General features: G+C 62.3%; 1 protein-coding gene across 3 annotated transcripts; it reads right to left on the bottom strand.

Annotated features, from left to right (window-relative positions):
* Positions 1-297: 297 nt before the first annotated feature.
* CANT1 (calcium activated nucleotidase 1) lies at positions 298-16,558 on the bottom strand. 3 transcript variants are annotated; one of them, XM_050919985.1, is made up of 4 exons: positions 16,544-16,558; positions 4,194-4,854; positions 3,679-3,882; positions 298-3,035 (listed from the first exon to the last, which is right to left on the bottom strand). In XM_050919985.1, the coding sequence occupies exons 2-4, from the start codon at positions 4,825-4,827 to the stop codon at positions 2,665-2,667; spliced, it is 1,209 nt and encodes a 402-aa protein (XP_050775942.1). In that variant the 5' UTR covers positions 4,828-4,854; positions 16,544-16,558; the 3' UTR covers positions 298-2,664. The 3 variants fall into 3 exon arrangements, with proteins under 3 accessions (XP_050775942.1, XP_050775941.1, XP_050775943.1); XM_050919984.1 differs by lacking the exon at positions 16,544-16,558 and adding an exon at positions 11,670-12,548; XM_050919986.1 differs by lacking the exon at positions 16,544-16,558 and adding an exon at positions 11,028-11,035.
* Between the last annotated feature and the right edge of the window lie 554 nt (positions 16,559-17,112).

The following is a 17,112-nucleotide window of genomic DNA, read 5'->3' as shown; positions in this document are numbered from 1 at the left end:
CCACCTACTGACGCAAGCTGGTTTTCCAGCACTGCAGGATGTCAGCCCCAGAGACCCCCGGGAACCCGCTCTGGGTTCAGAGCTGGCACCCCACTGTCAAACCAGCCCCCACTGGTGCCCCAAGGCAGGGACTCGACCATCTGTCCTGCCCCAAGCTTGCTGGGAATGGGGCCTCAGGAGAGCAGAGGGCCGGCCCACCACCCCTGCAGTAGAGCCCCACGGAGAGGAGAGAAGCTCCAGGACCTAGAGCAGGAGCAGTCAACAGGCAGAGCACAGGCCACAGCTGGACCACCTGAGGCTTTTGAACGGATGGCAAAACTCTGTTTATTCCCTTGTTAGCGCTAGTGTGGCGCGAGAAGTCTCTCCCACATCTGGACCTTGACAAAAAATAATTGACTACTATGACCTAGAGCCTCTGTGGCCCTCCCCAGGGAACAGAGCCAAGGCCTGAGTCAGGTCAGCCCAGCCTGCCACACGGAAGGGAAGCCAGTGTCTGCTAGAACAGGACAGGCGCTTTCCCCACCCCCCCCAGTCAGGACCTGAGCAACCCTGGGCACAGGACAAGATAAGGGAAGGGGCAGCAGCTCTCCCGCCCCCAGGACAGAGCACCCACAGCTGCTGCTAGGTCTCCTGACCGAGTGTCACCCTGCCTGTCTCTGGGACTGCTCACAGGGGTGTGGGACGCTCACCTGGTGCCAGTGGGAACCCTGTGTGTGCTGGGCTGAAAGGTTCCCCTTTCCCTGCACTGTACCCCTGAGGTGTGTGAAGGGGCTCGCCAGGCCCTAGCCCCCAGAACAGGCTATCGGGGCTCCAGCCAGGGGAAGCCTGCCTACAGAACGGACCTGCTGTCCAGGTGAAGGAACCCTGCTGGAGACATGCCAGCGAGCCCATTCCAGCAATACTGCCAGGACCGATTCATAAAGCAACATCGGCCCACCTGCCGCCCAGCCAGGGCCTCACCAGGACAGGGGAGGACTCAGGAAGAGGCCAATCCCATTCTGCCAGGCGTTCCAGGGGCCAGGTCGCATTGCACTGCTGGCTGGAAAGCTGCATGCCCTGGTGGTTGGGATGTCCCGTTCACTGCCCCCCCTATCCAGCGCTGGAGGACACTCTGAACACAGAGCTGGAGGGCGACACGCTCACCCCAGAACAGTCTGGTTTATTAGACGGATGCAGCAGCCAAGCAGCACATCTAAGTCACTAACCAGGTGCAAATGCTGCATCTGTCAGCCAGCAGAGCACAGACCAGGCAGGGGCCTGGGACAGAGCTTGTGTAGATTCCTGCCTGACTTGGCCTGTTCTGTGTGTGTGCAGCGCAGGCAGGCCTTGGTGAGGGACCCCTGCCACAGGCATAAGGGGCCAGGGCAGAGGGACTCCTGACCTGTGGGGCAGATGCAGGGACAAGGCTCCATTCAGAGACACTTAGCCATTTCTCTACCCTACCCAGGCAGAGAGTGGGGCTAGGCCCTCCCCAGGGGCACAATAGAGGCCAGGACCCCAAAGAAATCTGAAGAGAAAAGGGCCTTTGCACAGGCCCTGCAAGGCTGGAGTACCTAGCGACGGCCCCTTGGGCCAGAGGGAAGGCATGGGCGGGAAGCAGCTTGTGTCAGGAGGACCAGGCCACTGTCCCAGCCCCTTCCCAGGGCAAAGAAGCAGGGAGATGAGAGTGGCAGCAGGCCAAGGGCAGGGCCAGGTGCTGGCCTGCTCCCATCCCCTGGAGAGCTGCAAGTCGGAGCCCTAACCCGCCGAGCTTGGTGCCTGCCTCAGCCAGCGGGGAGGGAGATGCCAGGTAAGCCGGGAACAATGGCCAGGCTGGGCAGGCGGATTCAGAGGGGATGCCTGGCCACTGGCTGTAAGGGAAGGAACTGGACTCCCCAGCAGAGATCCCCACTTCTCCAGCATGGCGGTTCCCAGCAGGAGGCCCTGTGGCACAGAGCAGAGTGAAACCCTAGCACGGAGTTTGGGGGAGTTTCACTTTGGTTAATTTAATCTGTTAAACGGCCTGGGCTGTAGCATGGCTCCCTTGTAACCCAGCCAGGCCCTGCGCATCCACTCCGGCTGCTCCAGCCACACAGGCAAAGGAGCAGCACCTGGGGGCTGGTTGCTACACACCAACCTACTGGGCACGGCCCTGTTGGCATGAGCTGCTCCAACTCTGCTGTGCACCGCAAAGGCTCTTTGTGCGGAGGGGAAACTCCAGGGTAATGCAGCAGCGGGAGCACCAGGCTGCAGTGCAGGGCCCTGCCTGTGGGAGGGGAAATCACAGGCCAGTCTCAGAGATGCTGAGCAATTCCATTGCCCTGGCTGGGCAGGAAGGAAACACTCTCTGAGCCACTGCCTCACAGCTTCGCTAAGGCCCCTGGAGACCTCCTCTGTCAGCACCCAGTGGTCTGCAGGGCAGCCTGGGAAGGGCCATGGGGTGCAGGACAAGGGCTTGCAGCCCTGCAGAGGAGCAGTGATGGCCTTTCACCACCAGGTGCCAGGGCCCAGACATTCAAGCCGCATGCGCTGCAGCAACTCACCAACATGGTAACTGCAGAAGCCTGGGAACCAGCCCTGGAGCTACCTCCCACGGGGATCCAGGCCAGCTGCCCTGCCCAGCTCAGGAGCGGCGCACCCCCGCGCGCCCAACCCTGGGGCATCCCCACCAGGACAGAGTCCTTGTTAAATAAACTCAATTCCTTCGTATTTCACAGCCCCGATCCTGGTCTCCGGCAGCAGGAAGCGCCCGTCCAGCGTGAAGGCCATGATGTAGGTGGCGATCTTGCCATTGTCCTCCTCTGATTTCAGGGCCACGATGAGCTGGTCATCAGTGTCGGGGATGAATTTGAAGGATGAGAAGCCGTGGGTCGGGACCGCAGCCCCCACGTGGCTGACAGCGATGTCGCCGAAGTCCTGCGTGGCCCGCAGCAGCAGGTTGGTGCCCCGGTGCTCGTCGGCCTTCTCATCGTAGCGCTCCTGGCTAGCTCGGCGCGGCAGGAAGAACCAGCGCTGCAGCGTCTCGCTCCAGGCGGCGGACTCGTGGATCAGGTAACCTGGGGAGGGCAGGGCTGAGTGAGAGTGACTCCTGGGCAGGCAGAGCACAGGGCTGGGAGCCAGGAGCTGCCACTGCTATCTGGATGTGACAAATACCCTGGGCCACGCCCACCTCTCCTGGGGCAGGGGAGTGGGTGCCAGCAGACCCCCTCCTCGCTGGGATTTCTGCTATGCTGCATGGATGGTGCAGAGCTGGCAGCCAGCAAATCTGGACAGAGTGGGAGGCCAGCCAGGCTGAAGTTGCCTGCCCCCGAGGAGCAGATTCCTGCTTCCAGCCCCCCTAACACAGAGGGCAGCACACACCACAGCCCTACCTTCAACAGTTCCGTGGGGTACAGACTGCCAGCGCGCCCAGGAACGGCACCCTGCTGGACACGGCTCTGCACCACTGCGGGCACAAGACTGGTCACAGCACAATGGGCAGGAGAAGCCCATCCCCTGGCACCCAGCCCCACCCACATCCGCTCCCCGTGGGGGGGGGGGGAGAAGGGGAGGTTCAAACCTCCAGTTCCTTTAGCACTTGCATTGCCCGCTCGCAGCCTGGAGGGTACAGAATCAGGAATTCCTTCCAGGTCCTCTCTGCAAGCGCAGATGGGACTGCCCAGGGCTGCAGGCAGCTGGCAGGCGAGCCCCCACTCTTACCTGGGGGGCTGATGCCAGCCGCTGCCCTCAGGGCCTTGTAGTTGGAAATCCAGTTCTCATGGCCCACGTTCCCCTTGGAGCCGACCACCTTCACCCACTCGGGGTTCTCATTCATCACCTCTCCAGTGGTCGTGGTCCACTCCTTCCCCAGGCCGCCCACGTACAGGTGTTCGTCCTTCACCGCCAGCCACTCTGCTTTAAAGCCTAGGCAGAAAGCCCCAGTGTTAGCCTGTACAGGGGGCCTCAGCCCTGCAGTGAGGGGGAAGGGGGGGATGCACCCACAGAGGACAGGGCCTCAAGCAGAGGCAGACTGGGGCAGCAGGGTCGGTTCCCCAGCAGTCAGGAAGGCCTCTCCCAGCCGCTCCTTGGGGGGATTCCCATGGCCATGATCCAGATGCTGAGCAGGGCATGAAGGGATGGGATGGGCTACTGGTCACCCTACAGCTTTGCTCTGGCTGCAGTCTGCCCTGGATCAGGGCTGCGACAGGGAAGATGAGGGGAGAGGCAGAGCTTACCTTTACCCACGGTGCCATCCCCATCCGATAAGATCACCCAGGGCACCACCGTGGTACCCTCGATCAGGTAGACCACTCCCGTCCGGTCGTCCACTGCATACAGCTTCCCGTTGAAGACGACCAGCTCCGAGAGCTCCATGCCTCTCCCCTTTTCGGCCAAATGCGACTCCAGCAGATTGTCGGCCCGGTCCCACTCCACTGTCACTCTGTCCCCGCTGGCTGACAGGGTCAGGTAGCCCTTCTTCAGGTAACTGAACCAGGTGTGCTCCTGTGGGCCCTTGGAGCCAGTGTCCAGGTCGGCAATGACCCCAATCCTGTAGCGCACCCCTTCTGAGTTCCTCTGGGGCGGGGACAGCGGGTAGGTGTCATTGTACCTGTCCCCGGGCAGCAGGCTGAGCCGCCAGTTGTGGGCGTTGGCTGGGGCCGGCCTCCCCGTGGCCGAGCGGTGAAAGCAGACCAGGAGCAGCACCAAGGCGACGCTGAGCGAGGACACCAGGATGGCCTTCCAGCGCAGTCGGAAGCGGGGGTCAGCAGCCTTAGTCATGGAAGCTAGGACAGGAAGGCCACCGACGCTGATCCGGAGGGGGGTCATAGACTCACTCCATTCCAGGCGCTGGCTGGGCGGGACGGGCATCAGCCTGGGGGACAGCAGAACCTGGCACTGAACAAGAGAAGCGACAGGGTGAGACAAGGCCAGAGCTGGGCTCTCGCAGCAAGCCCTTGGGTGGGGCTGTGCTCCTGTCCCAGGGTAGCTAGCAAGACCCCAGGCTCCGCCCTGTCACCGACAGCACCCAGGGGGTGGGCCTGTCTGCTGACATCCCTGCCCCCGGCACGCGCTCATCACAGCCTCAGGACAATGGGAGCCGCTGGTGCGCCCTTCTCTGCAGGCAGATCTGGGTTCAACCAACAGGTAAGTGGGAAGCCCCCAAGAGGGCCCAGAAGATGGGGTGCCCCATCTGGGGAATTCCTGTAGCTCGCTGAGGGGGAGGCGGGGCCAAGACTGGCTGGGAACGAGCATCCACCCCCCCACACCCTGCCCAGCAGCTCCCTTCCTCAGGCTGGGAGGGATGGAAAGCACGGGAGCATCCGGAACAAAGAAGAATCGACCCTGCGCCTCTGAGCGGGACGGCCAGGGCCCTACCAGGCTCTCAGTGCCCCTGCCAAGGGATCCCCCCCAACTTAAACAGGCATGGCCTCCGTGGCCATGGGCACTGCCCTGCGGATTGTAAACACCAAGCCCAGGAGCTCTGCAGGAAAGCATGACCCCCGGAGAGGCGAGATCCCCAGTGCACCACGGCCCATGACGGGGAGATGGCCAGTGAAGCTGTCACGGAGTGTGGGGGAGTCTGGTCCTGCACCCCTCTTCCTGGCACTCACAGTCACTCTCAGCCAGCCAGTAAAACAGGAAGTTTATTGGACAACAGGAATGCAGGTTACAGCAGAGCCTGGAGGCACAACCAGGACCCCTCAATCAAGTCCTTCTAGGGGTTCAGGAAGCTTAGTCCCCAGCTTGGGATTCCCTGAATTCCAACCACCCAGCCCAAAACTGAAACTGAACTAAGGTAATAACTGGAGATATACCAGTCTCCTAGAACTGGAAGGGACCTTGAAAGGTCATTGAGTCCAGTCCTCTGCCTTCACTAGCAGGACCAATTTTTGCCCCAGATCCCTAAGTGGCCCCCTCAAGGACTGAACTCACAACCGTGGGTTTAGCAGGCCAGTGCTCAAACCACTGAGCTGTCCCTCCCCCTCCCTTTGTCCAGCTTCCCAGGCAAAGGTGCTGACGCCCCTCCCCCCATCTGGCTCAGGTTACAGATCCTGTCCCTCACCTAAAGACATCCCCGGCTCTCCCATCCCCGACACAGACAGTCCCTACTCCATCACATCTCTCCCCCCTTCGAGACTGAACTGAGCGGGGTCACTCTGCCCAGTGACCTGGGGAAGTTCAGGGCCCCCTCTCCGGGACAACTCGTCCGCTCTCAGGTTGGCACTTCCCTTCACATGGACCACGTCCATGTCATAGTCCTGCAGGAGCAGGCTCCACCTCAGGAGCTTGGCGTTGGCTCCTTTCATCTGGTGCAGCCAGGTCAGGGGAGAGTGGTCGGTGTACATGGTGAAGTGTCGCCCAAAGAGATATGGCTCCAGCTTCTTAAGGGCCCACACCATGGCCAGGCATTCCTTCTCGATGGGTGCATAGTTCTGCTCCCGGGGTAGCAACTTCTTACTCAGGTACACGATGGGGTGTCTCTCCCCCTTTTCATCCTCCTGCATTAACACCGCCCCTAGTCCCGTGTCTGAGGCATCAGTGGACACCATAAAGGGCTTGTCAAAGTCTGGGTTTGCCAGAACTGGGCCACTGACCAGAGCCTCCTTCAGCGCCCAGAGAGCCTGCTGGCACTGCTCGGTCCACACCACCTTATGTGGCTTCCCCTTCTTGCACAGCTCAGTGATGAGGGCGGCTATGGCGCTAAAGTGGGGCACGAACCTTCGATAGTACCCCGCCATCCCAATAAAGGCCTGGACCTGCTTTTTGGTTTGGGGGGTGGGCCAGTCTCTGATCACCTCCACCTTGGCTGGTTCCGGCTTCAGGCAGCCGCTCCCCACCCGATGGCCCAGGTAAGATACTTCAGCCATCCCCACCTTGCACTTCTCAGCCTTTACGGTTAACCCAGCCTCTTGGAGTCGGTCCAGCACTTGTTTAACCTGGGACACATGGACCTCCCAGGTCCAGCTAAAGACGCAGATGTTGTCAATATACGCCACGGCAAAACTCTCCATCCCCCTCAGTAGCTGATCCACCAGGCGCTGGAAGGTGGCCAGCTCTCCCTTGAGGCCAAAGGGCAGGGTCAGAAACTCATAGAGCCCCAAAGGGGTGATAAAGGCCAATTTCAGCCTGGCCTCTGCGTCCAGCGGCACTTGCCAGTAGCCCTTGGTAAGATCCATGGTGGTGAGGTACCGAGCACCTCCCAGCTTGTCTAGGAGCTCGTCAGGCCTGGGCATGGGGTAGGCATCAGATACGGTGATGGCACTGAGCTTTCAATAGTCCACACAGAACCAGATCGACCCATCCCTTTTGGGGACCAGCACCACTGGTGAGGCCCAAGGGCTGGAAGACAGCTGGATCACCCCCAAAGCCAGCATGTCCCTGACCTCTCTTTCGAGGTCCTGGGCAGTTTTACCAGTGACCCGAAAAGGGGAGCATCTTATAGGGGGATGTGACCCGGTCTCCACCCGGTGGACAGTCAAATTAGTGCGTCCAGGCTGGTTGGAAAACAGCTGTCGGTACAGATGCAGCACCTCTCTGATCTCAGCTTGCTGGGCCAGGGTCAGCTGATCAGAGAGGGGAATTCCCTCTGAGGGGAACCCGCTTTTGTCCCAGGGAATAGATCCACGAAAGGGTCATCTCCCTGCTCTTCCCAATGTCCACACATGGCCAACACCACATTCCCCCTGTCATAGTATGGCTTCATCATATTCACATGGTACACATGACGGTGATGTGCCCGGTTAGACAGCTCCACCACATAGTTTACCTCATTTAGTTGCTTGATAACCTTGAAGGGCCTTTCCCAGGCAGCCTAGAGTTTGCTTTTCCTCACAGGGATGAGAACCGTCACCTGATCCTCGGTGGCGAAGGCGCAGGCCCGCGCCGTGCGGTCATACCAGACCTGCTTCCTCTGGGCTCGGGCCAGATTCTCCCTGGCCAGGCCCATGAGCTCGGCAAGTCTTTCCTGGAAGGTCAGGACATACTCCACCACCAACTCTCCATCGGGAGTGGCCTTCCCCTCCCATTCGTCCCTCATCAGGTCTAGGGGCCCCCTTACCCGCCTTCCATATAACAGTTCGAAAGGCGAAAACCCGTAGATTCCTGGGGTACCTCCCTGTACGTGAACAGCAGGTGAGGTAAGTACTTGTCCCAGTCCTGCGGGTGCTGGTTCATAAATGTTTTTAGCATCATCTTCAGCATCCCGTTGAACCTTTCCACCAGCCCGTTGGACTGGGGGTGATATGCTGAGGCCCAGTTGTGCCAGACCCCACATTTGTCCACAAGCACCAGAGGAGGGTCGACATGAAGTTGGACCCCTGGTCCGTTAAGACTTCCTTGGGGAACCTCACCCGGCTGAAAATGGTCAGCAGCGCATCTGCCACAGTGTCTACTTCGACAGAGGACAAGGCCACCGCCTCAGGGTAGCGAGTGGCGAAATCTACCACCAACAGAATGTATTTCTTCCCCGACCGGGTCGCCCTGCTGAGAGGTCCCACTATGCCCATGGCCACCTTCTGGAAAGGTTCTTCTATGATGGGTAAAGGCCTCAAAGCCGCTTTCCCCTTGTCCCGGGCCTTCCCCGCCCTCTGGCAGGGGTCACAGGATTGGCAGTACTGTCGGACATGGGTAAAGACCCCAGGCCAGCAAAAGTTCTGTAGCAGCCTCTGCCTGGTGCGCCGGATTCCCTGGTGCCCTGCGAGAGGGATGTCATGGGCCAGGTACAGTAACTTGTGGCAAAATGTCTGGGGAACCACCAGCTGCCTCCTGATCCCCCATGCCTCTACTTCCCTGGGGGGAGCCCATTCTCAGTACAGGAACCCCTTCTCCCACAGGAACCTCTCCTTGCAACCTCTCCTCATGGTCTGTACCGCACTGAGGTCAGCCCGGACCCTGGGCTTCTGCAAAGAGGGAACTTTCTGCAACTCAGCCTGGAACTCAGCAGCTGGGACAGGGATGGGGACATGCTCTCTCTCGCTGGCTGGGTCTGAGGCCACAGCCTCTCTGAGCTGTGTCCCTGGGCATTCCCTCCCCACCAGGTTAGGGTCCTGCACCTCGGGCAGAGTCCCTTCCCCGCTGTGGGGGCGCAGTGCCCTGCGCTGACTCTGACTACGAGTCATAACAAGGGCAGCCCGGGCGTTGCTTGTCCAGTCCTTGAGGTCTCCCCCCATTAACACCTTCGTGAGAAAATGTGGGTGTACCCCCACAACCTTGGGGCCCTCCTTGGCCCCCCCACTTCAGGTGTACCCTCCCCACGGGCACCTTGAATGGGGTCCCGCCCACGCCCATCAGGGTCAGGTAGGTGTCGGGCACCATCCAATCTGAGGCCACCACCTCAGGCTGGGCCAGCGTCACCTCTGCGCCCGTGTCCCAGTACCCACTGACCTCCCTCCCATCTACCTCCATGGAAACAATGCACTCTTTCCGGAGGTGCAGCCCTGCGCCCACCTGGTAAACCAAAAACTCGGAGCCTAGAGCATCCAGCCCCCCAGAGGAGCTGACGTGGGGCCCTCCTCCCTCCTTCACAGGTGGTACGTGGTCAGCCCCCCTCTCCTGCAAATGCTGCCCCTCATCTGGCTGGGTCTCTACCAAGTTAACCCGGTGTGGGGTAGGTCTGCTCAGTCTGTCCTTGAGCCTGGGGCACTGGGACCATATGTGGCCCCTCTGGCCACACTGATAGCAGCTCATGTCCCGTTGGTCCCCTCAAAGTGGTCAGTTGTCCCTGACGCTGGGCGTTCCCCTTGGGAGGGGGTTCTCCCTATTCCCCCTTTGGGAGGTCCCAGGATGACTCTCTCTCTGCATCGCGGTGGGCCTGTTTTTTTGAGACTCCTCCTTGCCACCCCCAACCGGTTCTTCACAAACTCATCAGCCAGCCGCCCTGCATGTCGCGGGTTCTCTGGCTTTTGGTCCCTCAACCACAGCCTCAGGTCGGATGGGCACCGCTCATACAGTTGCTCCAGTACCAGCAGTTTAACCACGTCCCCCTTCGTCTGGGGCCCATCTGCCCACTTGCTGGCCTATCCCTCCGTGCGGACGGCTAGCTGCAGATATGAGACCTCAGGGGTTTTATCCTGACTCCGGAACCTCTCCCGGTACATCTCAGGAGTCAGCCCAAACTCGCGCAGCAGGGCCTGCTCGAATAGTTTGTAGTTCCCTTTCTCCTCCTCTCCCAGCTGGCGGTACAATACCACGGCCTTGGGCTCCAGTAAGGGGGTGAGAACCCGGAGCCTGTCTGCAGGATCTACTTGGTGCAGCTCGCAGGCCCTCTCAAAGGCATCCAGGAAGTCATCCATGTCCTCCCCCTCCTTACGCTGGGCCAGGATGCACTTATCAAAGCTCCGTGCAGTCCTGGGCCCCCCTTCGCTCACCACAACCGGGTGCCCGCTGCCCCTCAGCCTCGCCAGTTCCAGCTCATGATGACGCCGTCTCTCTTTCTCCTCCCAGTCATGTTCCCTCTGTCTCTCACGACCCTCCAGCTCTCTCAGTTTTAGCTCTCTCCCCCATTCCAGCCGCTTCCGCTCCACAGATGCCGAGCGTAGCTGGGAGGATCCCCTGCTGGCCGGGGGCATCATGGTGCCCTCGGCATTTACGGGGGGGGTGTCTCGGGAAGCTGTTAGCTGCCGGCTGACCACTCCCAGCAGTGACAGACACTGGTGCCTGTGCTGCATCTGCCAGGCTGCTTCCCTCAGACACAGGGATCAGTTCATTCAAGCGATCTCCCTCCTCCAGTTGGGCAATCAGTTGGTCTCTGGTGAGCCTCCCACTGTGCAGACCCCTCTGCTTGCACAGCTCCACCAGGTCGCACTTGGGCAGCTTGGCATACATCTTCCTGCTGGCCACTCACAGGCCGGGGTGCTCGTCGCTCCCCACGGTTTCCAGGGGGACCCCTAGTGCACCAGCCCTTCTTGAGGTCACCATCTCTCTGGCAGGGTCGAGCTGCAGACTCCTCCACCCCTGTGACCGCTCGCTGCAATCCCCCGGGGGACCCTGTTACTGCAAAGTCCTTCTCACTGGGCACACACTCCCAGGGGTTAACCACCCCTTCGTTTTACTGCTCCCCAGTCACTTACTGCAGGAAGCGCCGTACACGGGGTGCAGTATATCCTGCCGCTGCCCCCAGTCGTCACGGAGTGTGGGGGAGTCCGGTCCTGCACCCCTCTTCCTGGGACCCACAGTGACTCTTAGCCAGCCAGTAAAACAGAAGGTTTATTGGACAACAGGAACGCAGGTTACAGCAGAACCTGGAGGCACAGCCAGGACCCCTCAATCAAGTCCTTCTGGGTGTTCAGGAAGCTTAGTCCCCAGCTTGGGGTTCCCTGAATTCCAACCACCCAGCCCAAAACTGGAACTGAACTAACTCCCAACCCCTTCCTTTGTCCAGCTTCCCGGGCAAAGGTGCTGACCCCCTCCCCCCTGCCTGGCTCAGGTTACAGGCTTAGATCCTATCCCCCACCTAAAGACATCCCCGGCTCTCCCATCCTCTAGACAGTCCCCACTGCATCAAGGAAGTGCACACAGCCAGCCCGCAGCAGAGCCGGAACTCAGGAGTCCTGAGTCCCAGTCACAGCCACTCCATAACATCCCCACCGGATTTATCCGCCACCTGGCGCACACCCAGCCAGCTACCAGTGCCAACCCATCGCGAGCAAGAGCTGGGGGTGACCAGCCCTGGCAGCATCCCGGTCAGGCATTAGGAGCCCCATAACCCATACCTGGCACCATGCCATCCTCACACCCATCACACACTGCCCTGCAGTCGAATCCCAGGGTCCAGCGGCACAGCAGGAAGCAGCCGCAGCGTCACCAATTCTGTTCTGGCAACACTGCAGGTACAGAGAGCAGGGTTCCCGGGGAAGGGAGGGGTGGCAGGAGAGGGCCTGACGTCCCCTGCCCATGGCATCTGCACCAGACGAGGGAAGCAGAAGAAAGACTAGACCCCCAGGCCCCACTCCCCTTGCAGCCTCCGCAGCTCACCACATGGCAGAGCCCAGGCACCAGCCGCTGTCCCCCGGCCCAATCCTGCACAAGCCCCACAGCAGTTTAGCAAAGCCCAGCAGGGCTGTGGTGAGGGCTGGGCCCAGCCCCCTGGCTCTCTCTAGGGTCCCGAAAGGGCCCCTCTATCGGCTCCCAAAGAGCGAGGGGCCCCACAGCTGCTGGCTTAGCTCTGACTCCCGCGTTGGCAGTGAGGCAGGCAGCTGCGTCCTGGCGCCCCGAGCCGTGATGCTGCCTTGGACGAGAGGGTCTGAAGGGTGAATGCCAGCAACCACAGAGCTCCACACGCCATGCCCAGAAATCCCAGCTCCTCCCCCAGGCACAGCACAGCTGGGGAAGGGGGCCCCACTGCCCCAGGAGTTACAGGGATGTGGGGCAGGAAGCAGGGAAACAGCAGCAGCAGCAGCACAGGAGAGCCCCCCCAAGGGGTGTGGGAAGCACCCAGCTGCAGGCTCAGCCCTTCCCCTGAACCAGACTCCGGGGGCCAGCCCGGCAGGAGGGGAGAACAAGCCCTGGCCTAACAGTGTGGAGAAAGGCCAAGTTCTCTGGTTAAGAGCATAAAGCAAATTTGTAACAGCCAGGGACGGGCCCCAGGAGCTCTGGTCACCCCTTCCCCACCCCCTTCCAGAGCCAGGGAGGGGCCCCTGGAGCCCTGGTCACCCCTCACCCCACTTCCAGAGCTGGGGATAGGCCCCTGAAGCCCTGGTCACCCTGCCCTTCCAGAGCTGGGGAAGGGCCCCGGGAGCCCTGGTCACCCCCACCTTCCAGAGCTGGGGACAGGCCCCGGGAGCCCTGGTCACCTCCCCCCCACTTCCAGAGCTGAGGACGGGCCCCGGGAGCCCTGGTCACCTCCCCCCACTTCCAGAGCTGGGGATGGGCCCCAGGAGCCCTGGTCACCCCCCCCCTTCCAGAGCTGGGGAAGGGCCCCAGGAACCCTGGTCACCCCTCCCCTCAACTTCTAGAGCTGGGGACGGGCCCCGGGAGCCCTGATCACCCTCCTCCCCCACTTCCAGAGATGGGGACAGGCCCTGGGAGCCCTGATCACCCCTCCCCCCAACTTCTAGAGCTGGGGACGGGCCCCGGGAGCCCCGGTCACCCCTGCCCCCCCCCACTTCCAGAGCTGGGGACGGGCCCCGGGAGCCCTGACTCCAAGTCACCTGCTCCGAGCCGTCAGATCACACATACCCCAGATGAGGACGAAGATTCCCAGGCCGCTCTGACAGCCCAGGGGATCCTGCCCCACAGCCAGCAGGAATGGCCTTTGTCTCAGGAGCCACCTGCCCTCCTGGGGGGAGCAGCCGGCTGGGCTGGGTAAGGGAGCAGGCCCAGCCCCTGTGCTCTGCCACGGCCCCACTGCTGAGCTGTGCAACAGGTGCCGGAACACAGGGCTACCGGTGCTCAGCCCCACCCTGAGCAGGATCCAGGAAACGCAGCCAGCTCAAAGGATCTAGCCCTAGCCAACCACGTCTTCTTAAAGACACAGCAGCCCTCTTCCTCCTCTCCCCGGCCTGGCCTAGCCAAGCTGCTCAGCCCTGTGCCTGCAGCGTGCTCTGGGTCCGGGAGGCCTTGGGGAAGTCACTGTGTCTGCCTACCAGCGGGGGAGAAGGGGGGAAAGGAACTCACCAGTTAATGACAAGGGCAGACCTAGGCCAGGAGAGCCCCAGCTTGACAAGCCAGACCTGCCAAACCTGCTCTGGTGCATTGGTGCCTTCACCTCCCAGCCCTTTCTTAGCTGCTCTAGGACTTCAGAGGCAGAAACAGCCTTTAGTGGGGGGCTGCAGCTCTCACAGGGACCAATGGGGGGGATGGGGTGCAGCCAGCCGCCTTCCCTAACCAGCCGTGCCCCAGGGAGGGGCTGTCCTGCCGAGGAGGCTGCTCCTTCAGCCGGGCCTGCTCGGAGAACCAGGCTCCAGTCACCCAGGGCCTGAGTTCGGCTTGCCCGGAAACAGGGAGACACTCTTGTAACTGAGCAGCACACTGACTCCACGCATAGTAACAGCAACTGCAGCCAGGGCACCTCATGGCTGGGAGCGAAGGCTGAGAGCCTGTGTCCAGCACATGCCTCTGCAGACCCCAGGCCAGTGATGCCCTGTAAGGGGCAAATCTCTAGCAGGCTGGCATGAGAACCTGGCAATCAAGAAGCTCTCCAGGGAAGGGGTGGATCCAGTGTCATCCCCCAATTCACCAGCTCCCCTGGGTTAACAGCCGCTAGCTGCTCTCCTGGGAAGCTCCCCAGACAGCCCGGCTGCCTGGGGAAGGGATGCTGGCCAAGTCCCCAGAGCAGCCACAACTCCTGTGTGCCTTCAGCAGCCTGCCCAGGGCATGAGGAGAGGCCTTGTTGAGCCTGCCGGCTGGAGGACTGGGGGAGGCACTGTCTGCTCGCTCTGGAGCACAGCACTGCACTGGAGCTGCGGGCCTCAGGGCACAGAGCAGGGGCACAAGCACAGACACTGCAGCCCCCCATGAGACTCCCGCTGTAGATCGTGTGGGGCTGGCCAGGGATTAGGGAGCACCCAGCGGGAGGAAGAGGACGAGATTATAACACCCATGAAAGCCAGGGACAGAACCAAAGCCAGCGAGATCATAAGCCGCAGAGAGGTACAGTACCACCTCCTCCACAACTCTGCCCAAGCACCTCCTGTGATGAACTAGGAATGTTCTTAATGTTTTCTCTGAATACTGTGTTGGTGCCTCAGTGTCCCCATGGCAGTTCTTAAGTATCTGGCAGAGCAAAGGGCCAGTGCACCTAAATGCCTGACCCTCTGTCTCCTAGCAAGTGACGGCCTGGGCCCCTCCCCTGCAAAGGTGCCAGCTGAAGGTGTTGGAGACAAAGGGATCAGGTGACCTCCTGGCCCGGGAAAGGGGCTGAGCAGAGAGGAGGGGTGGGGGGAGGTTGTTAGTCTGGAGCTGGCTGGGGACGAGGAGTGAAGTGCAGACGGGGGGGGTCTGGCTCACTGCCCCCCAGAATGGACCGGCCGAGGGGTCCAGTTCGCTGTATCTACAAGCTCTGTTTTAGACCCTGTTCCTGTCATCGAATAAACCTCTGTTTTACTGGCTGGCTGAGAGCCACATCTGACTGCAAAGTGGGGGCGCAGGACCCACTGGCTTCCCCAGGACCCCGCTGGGGTGGGCTCGCTGTGGGAAGCGCACAGAGGGGCAGAGGATGCTGAATGCTCCAAGGAGAGACCCAGGAGATGAAGACGTGTGAACTTCTTTCCCTGAACAAGTCTGCTCCAAGGGAGAGGAGGCTCCCCAAAGTCCTGACTGGCTTGGTGGGGAGCTGTTCCAGAGCATCGCCCGGTGACTCCGTTACACCTCCAACCTGCCCCCAGCTTCTCCCCACATGTGCACAGCTCAGCTAGTGCCCCCCAGTCCCAACCCACAGCCCCTGATATCCCAGCCCTGCTCCTCCCCCAGCTCTGCCAGTGCCCCCCAGTCCCAACCCACAGCCCCTGTTACTCCAGCCCTGACTCCCCTGTTCCCCCAGCTCTGCCAGTGCCCCCCAGTCCCAACCCACAGCCCCCGTTACTCCAGCCCTGACTCCCCTGTTCCCCCAGCTCTGCCAGTGCCCCCCAGTCCCAACCTACAGCCCCTGTTACTCCAGCCCTGACTCCCGTTCCCCCAGCTCTGCCAGTGCCCCCCAGTCCCAACCCACAGCCCCTGATATCCCAGCCCTGCTCCTCCCCCAGCTCTGCCAGTGCCCCCCAGTCCCAACCCACAGCCCCTGTTACTCCAGCCCTGACTCCCGTTCCCCCAGCTCTGCCAGTGCCCCCCAGTCCCAACCCACAGCCCCTGTTACTCCAGCCCTGACTCCCGTTCCCCCAGCTCTGCCAGTGCCCCCCAGTCCCAACCCACAGCCCCTGCTACTCCAGCCCTGACTCCCGTTCCCCCAGCTCTGCCAGTGCCCCCCAGTCCCAACCCACAGCCCCTGACCCCCCAGTTCTGCCCCTCACTCCCGCTACAGCCGCTGCAAGCAGGTGCAGAGGACACGGAAGGGAGACTCAGGCCCAGGGCAGGACCCCGCGGACAGACCCCGACTCCAGCAGCCAGCGGGTCTGGGCATTTGATAGCCAGGCCAGCGGGGGAGAACGGACATCCCGGGGGCAACGACCCTGCACAGGCCACGGAGACCCCGGGGGCGCTCTCCCCTCCCCCTCCCGCGCATGGTCCGGGCCCGACAGCCCCCAGGGACCAGCTGCAGTGGGGCCCCCCGAGTCTCCCAGCACCAAACACCCCACGAAAGAAACCGGAGCAAGCGCGAGACACGGGAGGGCACAGGGCCAGGACCGGGCCAGGACGCCTGGGTTCCATCCCAGCTCTGCGGGAGGGGCGGGGGCCCAGGACGCCTGGGTTCCATCCCGAGCTCTGCGGGAGGGGGAGGGGGCCCAGGACGCCTGGGTTCCACCCCAGCTCTGCGGGAGGGGGAGGGGGCCCAGGACGCCTGGGTTCCATCCCAGCTCTGCGGGAGGGGGAGGGGGCCCAGGACGCCTGGGTTCCACCCCGAGCTCTGCGGGAGGGGGAGCCCACCCCCCCATCGCACGGGGGCGGGGCGAAGACCCCCCCCGGCGGTCACAGCCCCGCAGGCCCCGCTCACCCGGGCTCCTCCCCGCAGCGCCGGCCGCCGGCTGCTCGGGGCCTCTCGCGACGCGACGTTCCTGCCGGGAGGGGGAGAGGGAAGGTGGAGATAACCACGTCGCAGCGCGCAGGCGCGTGCCCGGGTACTCCAGCTCCCGACATGCTCCGCGCGCCGCACTACAGCTCCCAGCACCCCCTGCGCAGGCACCCCGGAGGCCACTGGGGGATGTAGTCCGGGCGGTTCAGGCTCCGCCCCCTGCAGGCCCCACCCGTGGGGCGGTTTGCGGGGGGTCACTGTCTACCCCCCCCCGCCCCGTGACAGTCCCACTGTGCGGCGCAGCACCCAGGACCCCGGCCTTCCCCAGGGCATGGCCCCCTCGGGTGCCCCTGCTGTGCCCAGACATCCCCATTGCCCCCGGCCCCATCAGCACCGCAGGGGAATCCCCTCCCGAGTGTGAACCTGGCGCCCAATGCCACGGTGATGGGTGTCACACGCTGTGCGGACATCGGGCGCTGCAGGCCTCAGCACACAATAATCACCCAGGCCCGAGCCCTGCGTAGGGTCGTCAGCTGCCCCAAGATCATGGG

Source organism: Gopherus flavomarginatus, chromosome 12 (assembly GCF_025201925.1).
Source record: "Gopherus flavomarginatus isolate rGopFla2 chromosome 12, rGopFla2.mat.asm, whole genome shotgun sequence".
NCBI lineage: Eukaryota > Metazoa > Chordata > Testudines > Testudinidae > Gopherus > Gopherus flavomarginatus.
The sequence above is the reverse complement of the archived record's forward strand: the minus strand, read 5'-3'. Positions and strand labels throughout refer to the sequence as shown.